General features: G+C 41.4%; 1 protein-coding gene across 7 annotated transcripts in view; it reads right to left on the reverse strand.

The window, feature by feature from the left end:
• Positions 1-344: 344 nt before the first annotated feature.
• The window catches only part of CLINT1 (clathrin interactor 1), a 58,051-nt gene continuing 43,714 nt past the window's right edge, over positions 345-14,681 (reverse strand). For 2 of the 7 annotated variants that reach the window (XM_082323840.1, XM_082323839.1), the window contains exons 9-12: positions 11,231-11,308; positions 6,915-7,213; positions 6,003-6,207; positions 4,643-5,542 (exon numbers count right to left, since the gene is read on the reverse strand). In XM_082323840.1, coding sequence (XP_082179966.1) covers positions 5,181-5,542; positions 6,003-6,207; positions 6,915-7,213; positions 11,231-11,308 — 944 coding nt within the window. In that variant the 3' untranslated portion in view covers positions 4,643-5,180. Of the gene's footprint in view, positions 981-1,648; positions 2,350-3,829; positions 5,543-6,002; positions 6,208-6,914; positions 7,214-11,230; positions 11,309-14,681 lie in introns of those variants that run through there. The other 5 variants (XR_014229444.1, XR_014229442.1, XR_014229443.1 and 2 more) reach the window with 5 other exon arrangements.

Genomic DNA, 14,681 nt, shown 5'->3' on the forward strand with positions numbered 1-14,681 from the left:
AAAGATTGTTTCTGGTTTATATCTATGGTTTATTAATGGCCTACAGCCTCTTAAGCAGATGCATATTCATTAGATAGCCAGCTGTTAGGAGGTTCCCAGATGTCGAAAGTAGCTCTGTGTCTTGGAATGCGTTCTTTTTTTTCCCCTTATCATGAAACAAAGTAATTGTAGCTCTATTAAAGAACCCGTTAATTACTGAACCAGTACCTTATGGCATGATTAAAAAAAAAAAAAAAAAAAGTCAAATTTGGGAGGAGTAAAGACATTGTTGAAAGCGGAGCCGAGCCTTGGCCGCGCTGGCCGCACGCAGCCCTTGCATCGGTGCGGAGACCTGGATTTCGCCGCGTGAAGAACCCCCAGCTGCAGCCCTCCAGGGAAACACGAAGTTTGCAGCGGCACCTTCCTTCATTTTCCACGTTCGGTAGAATTTCTCTTACCTCTCATCTTTCCTTAGCTGAATAGCGGATGCAGAAGCACATAAAAAAATGAAAACGAGCCACATCTCAGTTTTTAAAGGACATTTCACATGGAGAAGCGAACTTCCACAGCACCCCAGCCAGATAAAACTGTAACCAGATCGCTGAACACGCTGTACAGCTTGACTTACCCGTTCCACAGGCCAGCCTGCCCGCTCTCGCAACATTAACCAGGCTCACCTCGTTGTCTTTGCAAATTACTGGTTTTGCCTTTCTTCTCTCCTCAAAGCGCTAAGAGCGGCTGCCGCAGGGCAGGCCTCGGCTAGCACAGCCGCCCCCAGGGAGCCACCGGGGTGGTTGAAATTAAGACAGCTCCAAATCCAGGTGGTTTGGGGAAGAAGGCTCAGGCTGGTTCTTCGCCTCCGGCCGATGGGAACGTGGCCGTTGGCTCCATCTCATCCCCCCGCAGCAGCCTGGGAGGAGCGGGCAGGACCCGGCCTCCCCACGATGGAGCCGCGCTTCAGTCACCGGTATGGGGAGAAGAGGGCAACCACTGGTCCTGTGCTGTGGGCAGAATATTTATTCAGTATTTAGGTATTTAGTCAGTATTTAGGTATTTATTCAGTATTTAGGTGTTCAGTATCTAGTTTCCAATTCTCTCATTCATACTTTTAGTTTTTGCCAGTCTAAGCTGTCCGCAAGTACCTGGAGCTGTACGGTAAGTGATTTCTTACTGCGCTGGCAGTTCTGAGTGCTAACCAAAAAAAAGTTTCCTTTGCAGTCAAACTAAGTATTTAGCTTAAAACGAAGAGTTTCAATGCGTGTGCAAACCCAGTGGCTTTGCTTGAAACAAAGCTGAATTTTAGTCAGTGATGGCTTGGAATAAAAATTGGGGGGAAGAAAAGAAAATTAAAAAAAAAAAAAAAAAATCACATCTTCATTAAAAGCTTTCATCAGAACGAAGTGACGGTACTATGAAGTGTCATACGCTATAAAAGCGTTTACAGTCGTGCCCAGAGGAACACGGAGGCAATTTTGTAGAGTGACTCCTGGAGCAAAGGCCTCTGAGAATAAAAAGTGTCTTTAGATATTTGTTACCCTCTCCCTTGCCATCACCTTGGGTACCCACCGCCTGCCTGCATTATGTAAACACGGCGCTGATGACCCCCCCGAGCGGTGCCAGACCGCTCCTAGCTGACAGATACAGCTGAAACAGATGCTGCTATAAATACCCTTGTTTAGCGGTTTTGAATATCATTTCTTCCGCAGAAGACGGTGGATGCTGTAGTCACCGCTGAGCTCGCACCTGCGCTGGCATTCGGCACCGCTGCGCGCAGAGACGCACACGCTGAGCGCTTCCCCCAGTACAGGCACAGGGATGGCTTCTGATGCCCCGTCTCCTCGTACGTCCAGGCATCCTTTCCAAAGGATTTCGCCAATTTTAACGGAACTCTGAAGACGTTTAGAAGCCACAGAATCCAGTGGTGGTAGAAGTTTACCTCTTACGACCAGACAAACCGTTATTCCCTCCGTTTGCTCCCTGCAGGCTCCAAACTCCCACCAGCTGCTGCTTTTCAGCTTGGTGCGAGCAGAGCACGGGGCTGCGCTGGCAGCGGCGACAAGGCCACGGCCTGGGGCTGCCAGCCTCCGCGCTTTGGGTGCTACCATGATAACGTAAGCACAGTTTTGGTTTTTTTTAAGGGATGTAGAGTAAGAGCAAGGACGCCAACAGACACCAGTATGGCAGCACGGCAGGCAGGACACAGCCAGCCAAACCCGGGCTGCTGGACAGTCCGCAGTTACCGCTGGACCTGGCTTTAAACGTGAAGAGAGGAGTCAGACTAACTAGGAGCATGACTTGGGGTATATTAGGCAGCAGCTGACAAATGGCAGATCCGTCATCATTCTCACAGTCGCTCATTTGTATTTTCACCTGGAAAGATAATTTCTATTTTTAATACATTATTTTGCTCGTACCTGAAATATCAGAGACGGAAACATTTTATGATATCCATCTTCAACAAGTTCAATACTGTTTTAAGCAAACACAACCCATTTTATAGTCAGTCTTTATCTGAAGATGTAAACCCTGTTCTGCTAAGCACCGCTGCGCTGATCCGCCTCCGAACTCGGGGAGAGAAGGGGCTGCAACCTCCCTGCGCCAGGCGCTCAGCCCCGCCGCCTGCAGCTGCCTGGGGACGCACCTGGCCCACGCTCTGAAGGAATCGGGCTGGGTTCTTGTCTGATCTTTACTTTGGTTCAGAGGACTTCCTTCTCATCCACCTGCAGACAATCTGGCCAGCTGAAAAAACTTCTTTTCCCGCTCCATACAACCTTCTTCATGATCAGGATACTGATCCAGAAGATGACCAACGCATGGTGGGGGCAGTGAATCGGTTCAGTACTACAACTGCTCCGTAAGCCCGCGTACCCTTGACTAAGACATAACGGACGCAAAGATCCACTCTAGGCTGACCAGATGTTTTCCGCTGGAGTTATTCTAACCCCTGACACGTGCTTCATTACAATTAATCTCTTGACGAGAAGCTAAATGAATGGGTCCTCTGAAGAGATGCGAGCAACCTGAACAAGGACATGATCTTTCAACTCCAAGCCAACTATTCAACCAGCTAAACTCCTTCCAAGGACAGCATTACAAATAGACTCATCCTGCTCACCCGAAAACCTTTGAGGACTAGCGAGCAGCTCTGCGCCCCTTCGGCACGACTAAGATAGCAGCACTGACTCCAGGTTTAGTTTTCCTCGCCACCCATCTACCGCCCCAGGAACCAGCTTTCTTCCCACCACCGTTTTGCATCTATTGAGCCAGTTTGAATCCTCCCATCTGTTAGAACTAGAGCTTTTGGAGCTGATTACTCCAAATAAGTTTAAAGCTTTCAGAACGGGAACCAGAGCGCTCTCTCCTACTCAGCCGTTAAAGCCTGCCTTGATTACTTTGATGTAACAACACTTGAAAGCTCCTATTCTTTGAAACTAATTTAAACACATTGAATTGTTGAAAGATTAAAAACCGCAGTCAGCTAATTACACTCACTCTCATCTCTTATTCAGCAAATGAATCACTTTTCATTACCACTTAGCTGAAGTACATGAATTTCTGCCTAATTAGAAATGTTGTAGATGGAGCATTAGCAAGGCTGGAGCGGGTCAGGATATCTTGCCTGCTTCATTTTTAATTCCTAACAGTAGAGCCAGATAGGAAAGGCTTCAGATAAGAAGTCATTAAACAATTTTAAATTATTTATAAAAATTACTTTGCCCAAATTATAATTATTTTTTTTCCCAAATGCTCTCATAAACGTCAAATGGAATGAAAGGAAAAGCAGCCCAACATTGATTTTAATGAACAGTTTAATGTTATGTATAACAGAACATTATGAATACAATGGAAACAAAGTTTTATCAATTTAATAATAAAAAAGAAATCCAACATAAGAAAAGGGAGGCAATAAATTTCATACCTATAGTATAGTGCTTATTCTTAACAATATTCCCAGCTTGTGAATAGAACAATGTCTTTGTATTCCAGATTCTAGAATCATGATTCATGTGAACTTAAATGCAGAATTACAGAAGGAAAAACAAAAAAAACCCCAAAACCTTAATTTGTTCTTTTGTTTTCAGTAAATCAGTAAAATCTTTGACTGCTACAGGTTTCCTTTATTAATATATATATATTTTTTACTCCTCTATTGGATTCCACAGCTGCTAATGCCATATTTACACAAAAGAATCACCAAATGTTGTATAAAAGCTAAGATCCAATGCTGTTGGATTAGGCAGAGTTATAGATTTACATAATTTAAGTGTAATCCACCTTGTTATTTTTTGTAAAGATGCAAAAAATAAGTATTTTTGCCTTTTGACTGCTGCCGATGCCATAAACCAGTGGCTCCGTAGGGATCCTGGTGGTACAAAGGACGCTAACTGCCACTGTAAAAGAACTGCAGGAAAGTGCATTTTCTGGAGTTTTCTGAAAGGAAACCTTCCAGCAGTCTTGGATAAAGCTTCTCCCAGACTTGCACTGGCTATCGGTTGTAACAACAGAAGCATGGAAAGACCCCAAAAATCTGTTGATCACCAAATTGCTGAGAGAGGATTTTTACCATAAAAATTTGAGCAATATAGCAGCGTGGCTGGAACATTAGCAAAAGTATATATACATTCCAGGTCCCTTTGAATTAGCCATAATCACATATGTAAGCCATTTTTGGACAAAAATATATATTCTTATAAAAAACTGATCATAGTACTTGAGTGACTTCAATTGTGGACTCAGTGGTAGTAAAAGGAATGATCCAATTATGACAAAGCGATCAGGGAGAGGGGGGAAAAGAAAGTCAAGCTCTTCAAGAAAAAAAGAAAAGTATAAAATTAGATTCAAACATTTTTACCCAACCCCCATTCCAGTCTTCCATCAAGTCTCAAAGTTAAAATTGATTCTTCTACGTAGGAAAGGTTTTTTGATGGTCTCAATACAAATTATTTTGCAAAATCATCTAACGCATTCCTTAGAAGAACCTTTCACCTCTCCAGAATTTGAACACTAGTTATTTCAACATTTAGAAAATAGCTTTTGGTTCTTTATGTAGACACTTTAACTGATAAAGAAAAAAAAAAAAAAAAGTATTGATCAGTGTTTTCCATCCCTTCCCCAGCTATATTTGTGCAGCTAAAAATCCTTCATTCAGTCTGCCCATTTATTTAATTTTTATTTCTTTTTATTTATTTATTTTACAATCTTTATTTGCTAAAATTGGCAAAATTTGCAAAGGCATCTTGCTTGGGTTGTACAGTCCCAGGAGTCAGAGAGGTCATAGCGATATTGGGTACCCCCATTCCTATTGTGCCCGTCAAACCCATTCCTGTAGCTGGCACTCCCATGTTCATGTTCATTCCCATCATTCCCTGGTTCATCATAGGCGTGGGTCCCATGGAGGTCATTCCCATCGTACCTGACATCACACTGGGCATTCCCATCCCCACAGGAATGGGCCCTCCCATCAGCGGGCTTGTCTGGGGTCGAACAGGCATCATGTTCGGCTGAGGATTGAGGTTCACGGCTGCAAAGTTTTGAGTCATGACATTCATAGGTTGTTGCATATCTGCAAAAAAGAGACCAGGATGCAAAAATCATTAATCAGAATCTGATGCTGAAGGTGCTCATGTATTTTAAGAAACTTATGTGGTAACTGCTGTGAACAAAGAGATGATGGCCAAAACCAACTATTTCGCTCGTTTTCCTATTTTCTATGTGAAGCCTCAAAAACTTGTGTAAGTTTTAAATAGCATTTTATACCAATACATGCTACTATGCACATTCTAGAGACGTTCTAGAGATCAGGAAGCCTGAAATCAAGACACAGCAATGGTGCAAACTCTACAGTAAAACCATGCACAGATACCAGCCTTCTACCACTTGTGGCAGAAACATTGCAGTAGTTCAAGAGACAATTACGACTAAACGTAGGAAAACAGTAACTGGCAGAATACTCCATCTCAAGGACAACCTACAAACATGCACAGGGCTCCGCGTGCGTGCAAAACAGCGCAATAATCACTTACTTTGTTGCTGCATCATAGTATTAAGTGATGGCTGCTGGGGTTTGGAAGGCTGCATCCCAGGTACTAAATTGTCCAAACTGATATTTACACTGGGATCTGACCAAGTTGAGGGTAGAGTTTTGCTTGCGCTCTTCTGGGCCATCTCTGTGCTTGCATTATAAAGAGGGTTAGGCTTCGGCATCATAGTGTTCAAGCTTTGCAGAGGCTAAAAAAGAAAAGTTTGTTGGGATTCACTTGAAACAATTTACCAAGAGTAAACAAGAAGTGTTAATTTTTCGACAGAATGCAACGAAAAGGCAATGAGATTTTTAGCCGTGCACTTCCAAAGCAGCATTGCCATGCGCCATTATGGGTTAAAAGAGTATTTTGTAAGCTAGCATCAAGCTCCCATATCAATATGTGGAATGACAGTGATCATCTGCAGTCAAGTTTTGAACTTAAAAATACCGATTTTTTCCTCCTAACTCCAAGTTAACCTGTTAAGGTTTCCAAAAACACTCTCCACTGAAGCAGGCACTTCTGTGTTTTGGAGAACAGACCAGTCCTCACCCTCTATCTACTTGAGGCTGGAAACCTATAAAATTCTGTGGAGGATGGCTTTAAGGTTTAAAATATCATCAACCTCGTCTTCCCCAACAAAGCAGCAACACTTCATAGAGCAATGGAGATCATCTCAGAGAAGACTAGCTTATAAAAGGAGGCTTTTCAAGAAAATTTGACACCTTTTCTTTTTAGGAGGCTACGCAAAACATTTTTGTACAAAACTTTCCCACAAAATGCTGAACGCAGCATCAGAGTGACTAGCTATGGGCTCCAGGAGTGGAATGGATTAATTTTCAAAGTTGCGATTAAGGAGAAGGCAAAAGATTAATTGAGGAAGGTCATTAGCAAACTGTACAAATAGCAGCATACCTGTGACCTTGACATGGGTAAACTGATGCCCACGGCATTGGAGCTCATCATAGAGAAATTCATACTTTGTGAAGAGGTCATGGTTGCCTGAGAAGGGCCCATCAAATCAAAAAGATCAGTAGAATTTGAAGCAGTTGGAGGCTGGCCAGAAGCTGGCTGTGAGCTACTGAAGAGCTCTATAGCTGGCTGCTGTGCCGTGCTGCTGAAGAGGTCTCCAGGTGAAGCGCTGGGACAAGGAGGAGAAGCTTGGTTGAAGGCACTCCAGTCACCAAAGTCTCCATTTCCACTTGTTGCGGTACCTGAAGGAAAGGCAACAGTGCGTGAGGAAGGAAGACAGAGACAAGAAAGGCAGAAGACTTGGAGAAAGGCACTGAGCAAATGCCATATTCCATGAACTGAAACAAATGAGAGCTGATCTGTGTCCGTCCAGATTAACATCTGCAGGTAGAACCTCCATCTGGACATCATTCCCTCTCATGAATATTCCAACAATTTTAACAAGGTAGCAAAGGAAATATGAAACACCCGTGCACAGAAAGAAGGATGTTTGAGAATGTCACCTGTGGATGTGAGACAAGTAGGGACAGGTTTTCTTTAGTTGAAATATGACCGAAAGATAACTTAGGAGTAGATTGGAGGCTCTAGTCAAAACAACACCTCGAACTTTGATAACATTTATCAACTTTATATCTCAGTGCTCTGGTATTTGCTGAGACAACAGTTGTCAAGAATGAGCCACTTGACAAAGCAAATTCCATCATGATAAACAAAGACAACTACTTAAAAAGTCATTTATATACAATTAGTAGCTCTTTGTATAAAACAATGCTGAGGAGAATAAAAACCAGAACTCTGAAAGCAGGTTGCCAAGGAATTCTTATTTGAGGTGATAAGGAATAATTTCTTCCCATTCCATGAAGTGCTCACATAAAACACATTAAGTTTTCTAAATTTGATTCCTGAACTAAATGCCTTGGCTTGAAGCAGAAATTCAATCTTGGATCTAACAATTCGCTCAGCAGAAGCTTTGCTGAACTCTTAGTTCATCACTTAAACTTTCTTTCATTTCAATATACCAGGGTTTTTGTAGACAAGCCTTTAAATCAAAACACAGCAACTTACAGCTCGCTCTGTATCTTACCGTGAAGAGCCTAACAGTATAAGCTGTTTGTAGCCAACTGCAAGGGTACCTATTTCGGGAGCACAGATGTCCAGGGACACAAACCAGTGAACTGAGAACATGTCATAACCTTTGAGTCAAATGGGAGATGTTATCTCCCTTAAAAACACATGTTTTTCTATTAACAAGAAAAGGGTTACTTCACAGGAGTGATAGGGGAAGAAAAGCTTACAAAAACATCTACAGGAGACGCTAAAAATAAAGCAACGCCATTTAAACAGCTCTCACTGTTACAGAGCGACTCTTGGTCCAAGTCTGGGCCACCGTCCAGGTCAGCTTTTTGGTTACGGCACTGATGTACTTTCAGTACTTCAGCTAAGTCCCAAGCAACGTCATTGCCATATGAAATGAACTTTCAGTTCTCATGAACAGTTAAATCATCCCTTAAATTTCTTAAGATGAGCAAATGAAGACTCAAACATGTAAAGCTGGGGAAGATGAATCTAGTGCCAGTTTCCAATTGCTAACTTTTACCATGGCTAGTTCTCAAAAGGTAACTGCAGTAGTCTTTAACACTCCGTGTAAATATTTACCAACATGCACCTTCAGCCTTTGGTCATCCTCATCTTCACCAATACATTAGAATTGAAGAATAGTAGGAGAGTAAATCTGTTCGCAAAATCCAAGTATTGCCAACAACTTCAGTGCACAAAGTGGACAAATATTCATTAGCTTAGGGCCTTACTAGAACACTTGCTTTGATCTCCCTCACAAAGAGGGGCTATATTAGAATGTTTCAATTAGCATTACATATTAAAAATTAAAACCTACTTTAAATATTCCTGATAGATAAGTAAATGCTGAGTGTGCTGCTTCTATGTTCAGACCTGTGCACTGAGCACCAATAATGGAAGTGGGGGTAAAAGGGATAAGGTTTTGCTCCTTCAGTAGAACTTCAAAGATGATTAATCAAGAAGGAAAAGATTTCTAGAGGGGCTTACGCTGTTCAGGAATGATTAATCATTTCACAGGACTCCTTGTCCCTTGCATAATGGTGATTGGAATAGATTAATCATGTTAATGCAGATAAAGGATTGTATCAATTTAGACTGTATTAACACACAAATTATTTGCATAGTAGGCGGCTTTGTGTTTGCAAAACAACTTGGTTTTGACTAAGAAAGCCTGTAAAAAAATTAGAGCAGTTCTTTCCTGCCAAGCAAATTAAAGGTGTATTAACTAATCCATGCCCGGCACAGTTTTCCCAACACAGCAAAATAAAGGAAGAGATAAAAACACGCTGACTAAAAGCTGGCTCGCAGGTTGGTTTGCTGATCAACCTCTTTGCTATTGTTTTCTCATTCGGGACTTAATCCTAGACCCTTGTGAGAACCCCTCGTCACAAACACCGCTACTGCCCAAATTAACTGCTAATTAATTGGCAAGAGATGGCCAGCCAGCTCCCTCCACTCCATGTTTGTTTGCAGCACTGTCCTGTCTGGGTACCACTGCAGGCTCCCAAAAGCACTCTACCAGAAGGAATTTGATTGCTTTAGGTGGCTTCCCAGCATATTTTTTTTTTCCAGTCCAATTTTAAGGGAAACATTTTTCAGGCAGTGGCCGTGCCTACGGAATAGCTAGTACGTTTGCATGCAAAATGACCGCACGTGCACTGGGCCAACCCTATGGGCACACAGCAGCGCTAATGGCATGCCACGCAACCAGGCAGCGGCAAAACCGAGCGCTGTCCCAACAAGCATTACTCAAATCTTGCTCCTGTGATTGGCAGGGACTTGTTCAGGCCTGACTTCAGTAAGATCTGGATATCTTTTATTTAATAGGCTTCTCCTAAAAGGGAAAAAGACTGTAACAAATTGTTATTTAGCCAAGCTAAAATAAAGCGTTGGTCAGCTTCATCCCACAAATGCATATATGCAACTTCAAAAGCCATCAGCGAGGTTGTAACTCTGTATGGAAGACATAACTTGACTAAATTCCCCTCCAACGTACAAGGCCTCCCAATAGTAACCCAGACATCACTGGAAGCTTTGGAAATAGCCTGTCTCAGGCTCCCCTCGTTACGCCATCTGACAAGGCCAACATAATTGTGTCTCTCTAAACAATTACAAACTTCCCCCCCCCCCCCCCCCCCCCCCCCAAAAAAAAAAAAAAAAAATCTTAGGAGACAGGTGAGAGCTGAGGACATCTTTAGGGACTCATTTTTCTAGCACAAGTGGGCTGCTATTTTCCATTGAGCATGGTCCAATCTTTTGGTTTTGTTCAACTTACCCATTTAATTTACTGTTCTGCCCATATTATTAAAGTTCTTAAGACCGATCTGAACCCTCTGCACATGTCCGGAAACTATAAAGAGCAGCCTAAAACCCTTCTAACAACTTTTCAGTTCACAGCATTATCACAAGCAAGCAAACTAGACTCTCGAGCACGTCATGCAAGTCTTTTTATCCTACCAGAGCAGCTAAGGGTTTTGTTTTTTTTTTTTATTATAATTAATACCTACCTGTATCTGAAAAACTTGCAAACTGTTAGTTGAAATGTTAGAAAAATGACTGCTTTTTATTGCAAAGAAAATAGTTGAATAACCTTACATAAGCCACTGGGAAGACCATGATGATCAATAGTCTGAATGGTCCTATCACTACAGCCAATCTTCCAATGATTTTGGAAACAAACCCCGTCATCTTGAAGCATTCATCATTGTAGAACTCCAATTAAAATAGCTCCTTGCTCACAACTGCAGAAGTGGGATGTGCTGGGCTCTTTTTTAAAAAATTGTTAAGTGAGCACTCTTCAGCCAGCATTCAGACCCAACACTTGGTTATTTCAGGTTTTACTTTTCCACTCCAGAAGTCACATCTTATTTCAGTGCATTTCAAAATTAGAGCTATGTTTTAAGTCTTACTATATGCTTATATTCTATTATTAGATGAACAGGGATATATTTGTAACTCCTACTACCATTTTTCTGAAATAAAGTTCATGAAAAGTTTCAGGTCCAATGAGACACGTGCTGTGCCAGCAGTCGCTATCTTCTTCCTCACTCAGTATAGCACTCGTGGTCCAGTTAAATAAACAGTTTGCCCTGGAAAGGCAAGTGACTTTCAGTAATGCCATGTGGCCCCTCTTCCCCTCTTTCTGCCCTTAAACAGCATTTTAATCTGTAAATTAATCCTACCTTGCGATGATGGGAAACTTGCTGAAGCAGCAGCTGAACTAAAATCAGCAAATCCTCCGAACGGGTCGGTTGATCCACCTAGAAACAGAAGGAAGCCAACTGCCGTTACAGGATTGTGCAAAGATCCATTGCAACAACTGCACGCAGGATTTATGAAGAAAAGCTGTTCTGTATGTGGCAAGATGGATTTATTGATTCTGCTCCCTAAGTTGGCACCGGTTTTGCTGTTCATCACCATACTATATTTATACAAGCCTGAGCAACAATAAACTGGATTATTTCCAACTGCCTTGCAGAGCTTGCAGTTTTGTTTTCCTAGGGAAGACCTAAAAGACACAAGTTTTCACTATCTCTAAAAATAAATTTAGAGAGATTTAAAAGGTTAACAAGGTTTTAACTAGTGAGGGATGCTACTAGTTTGGCGGTTTGTACAGTTAAAACTTTGGAAGTATAATATGTAAAAGCCAAACATTCTTATTGTAAAAAAGTTAATTTATTATTCTTACTATGAAAAATTACACGTTGCCTTATATTTAGTTTTTGTGTTACTTAAAGCCTGAATGATTCTGCAATGATCTTGAATTGGGGTTTCAAGGACAGAGCTTGCATTTGTGTTCATTTTTTTATAAGTTTGCTTCCTTTCTACCGCAGGAACATTAAGTTTCCCAACCAGACATTTGTATACAGCACATAAATTATTAACTTCTGAATACAGCACAGTAACAATTTTTCACTAAAAAAAAAAAAAATATAGCCAAGATATAAAACCAGAAGATTTAAGACCATACTGGAAAGCTGCCTTTTTTTTTAATAAACAAAAAAAACAGTTTATAAAAAAAATCATCAAATTATCCTTGCTATTGCTTTTAAGTAGGTATTCCACTGACCTGAGAAAGCTAAGAAGTTGACCTTATTTGTTTGTCCTCAAAGATTTCACCTCCAAGCAGTCCCACCCTTAGAAGAAGCTGCAGCGGTTCCATTATTTTGCTTTTAGTGTTATGCGTACATTATATAGGTTACATCACAGCTGCTTAGCCTGCAGTGCTTAGAAAGTAGCCAGGTGGGACTGGAACATCTGTGCTGCACTCAAACACCACCAGGGACAGCTTCCAACATCTGGTGCCATTTCTGAATTGTCTTATCGCTGCAAGACATTCTGCCCCATCTGCTGCTCTCAACTGGGTTAATTAAACTAGAACCATCTCCTTTTTAATAAATGGCTAGCAGTAATAAAAGGAACCATTCACTTTCTAATACATGTGTACTTGTATTTCTTTTTAATGTTATTTTACTGTAGACATTGCCAGGAAGGCGACTGTTCTTCCAGGGGGAAATGTCTTTTCTTGCCAAGTGTGTAGCATATGATACAAAGCACGAGAAGGGAATGCAAGGATGGCCTCTCTGAATTTTCAGAAATACAGCACTACTGAAATCCTTTTGCCACCTTTTCAAGAGGGAGAAGATTTTACATACAGTGAAGAAATTTCTTCAACGCAAATTCTGAAGTGATCTAATAAGCATCTTGCATATGTTTATGTACAAGTTGTATACTGACTGCAACCTGAGAACGAAAAAGGGTAAGATGACCCAGTGAAATATCAAGCCAAAAACCTGTTCCGAGCATGTTTACTCTGCCTACTGCAATGAACGTTTTCAAATCATTGTTTTCATCACGTGTCCTTACAGAGTTCAGAACAGGTTAATGGTTTGAGGGTTTATATCAGTATGAGCAACACAGATGACGTACTCTTGACCACCTCCTCAAAAAAAATCAATGCTCTCATGCTACACCTATTATCCCTGGGCTGTTTGACAACACACCTAGGGATTAATTTAATTGTAACAACAGAACTAGGTTCAAACCCAAAATAACCCCTTAACATTTTCAGTCAACTTTTTCTCCACCTCTATTGCCTGTTTTCAAATGAAACAGTTCCAGGGAGGTGGCAGAGCTTAAGCTGAATGCAGTAACTCTCTAAAGAAAGGTACCACCAGCTAAGATTAAAGAACCTCATCTCCAGTAACACCAAAAAATTACTTCCAGCAGGTCTAACCACAGATTCTACGTCTTCTCAAACACATTGCTCCTTTATGGCAACCAACCACCCTCCTCACATACAAATTGTGTTGCTTTAGCAATGCGTAACCCCCCAAGCCTCACCAACCTTCTTCCACATCTCTGCACCTGAAAATACATAGATAAGCAAATGCCGAGTTCCCTGAATTCACATGACTTCCCTGCCAGTTCCTTCACAGGACAGATCAAAGGCTGCATTTGACCCTTTCCCTGTGTCTTGCCTGACACTGGGAATGTTCCCACACCCTGTGCTGCAAGGAACAGTGGTCATAACAAGTGACCTGCACGTGAAGGACAGTGCTAATCTTCTCAACATGAGCTATCCTCAAAGATTCCCATGTGAGATCTGTCACTACAAATGAACCTTTTCCATCTGCCTTCCCAGGTCAGCAAAGAGGTTATTTAGCAGGACCAGCTGGTAATACGCCTCTTCTCAACACCGTTTCTAAATGCTGCTTTGGAAAAAGAAGAAAAAAGGCAAAAAGGAAAAAGGCTTACTACAGCAAAGAACCGAACTGATGAAAGATTCAAACACACCTTAATATGGAAGCTGCCATAGTTCTGTTTGCAATACGGGAAGGCTCAATTAGAAGTGCAAACATCTAGTCTCAATGTGATTTTACGTTTATACATAAAAATAAAAACATACACATATGTACATAAATTAAACCAAAAAAGGCTCTAGTCTCTTTTCCCATAAGAACTGAATAGGAGAAGTTTCAGTATTGATTTGGGGTATTCATTCTGATCCAGGATCTTAAAACTCCATGGAACTGTGGTGACTCCAATGCACAATGAACACCTTTGTATATGAAGTTGATAAACCAGAAAATAACACAAAATAAGTTGTTCCTTAAATTTGGGGGCATTTGTGCATAAAGGACCAGATGCATGAAATGAATTTTATTTCTTAACCATTGGGAATTAACACATTTCAGAACATACATATAAACTTTATCATCTACTTTCCCAAAAATAAAAGTGCGCAAAGTTTCAAAGACCTACCAGAAATAAGAAAAGATTGAGACAGATCTCTGATACTAAATAACCATGACAATTTCCCTCTCCTCCAATAGAGTTTTGATGTATTTTATATTCTATTAAATACTTACAGAGGTAGCATTTTGGTATTTTGGTAGCCCAGTGATGAAAGGAACTGTGCCACACAGAGTGTTCATAATACTGGCTTTGCTCATATATTATAATAGAAATACCTAGCGTGCCATATTACAGGGGTTCCCGCTACGATACGCCCAGAAGCAGCCTAACTTCAGATAGACGTGAGTAAGAGCAGTCGTCGCACGTGCAGGAATGCAGCCACCTTGTCCCACGCGTGGGCCTCCAGCCACTCTGGGCTGCCATTTTTGGGTAGTT

Source organism: Platalea leucorodia, assembly GCF_965183815.1.
Source record: "Platalea leucorodia genome assembly, chromosome: 11".
Taxonomy (NCBI): domain Eukaryota; kingdom Metazoa; phylum Chordata; class Aves; order Pelecaniformes; family Threskiornithidae; genus Platalea; species Platalea leucorodia.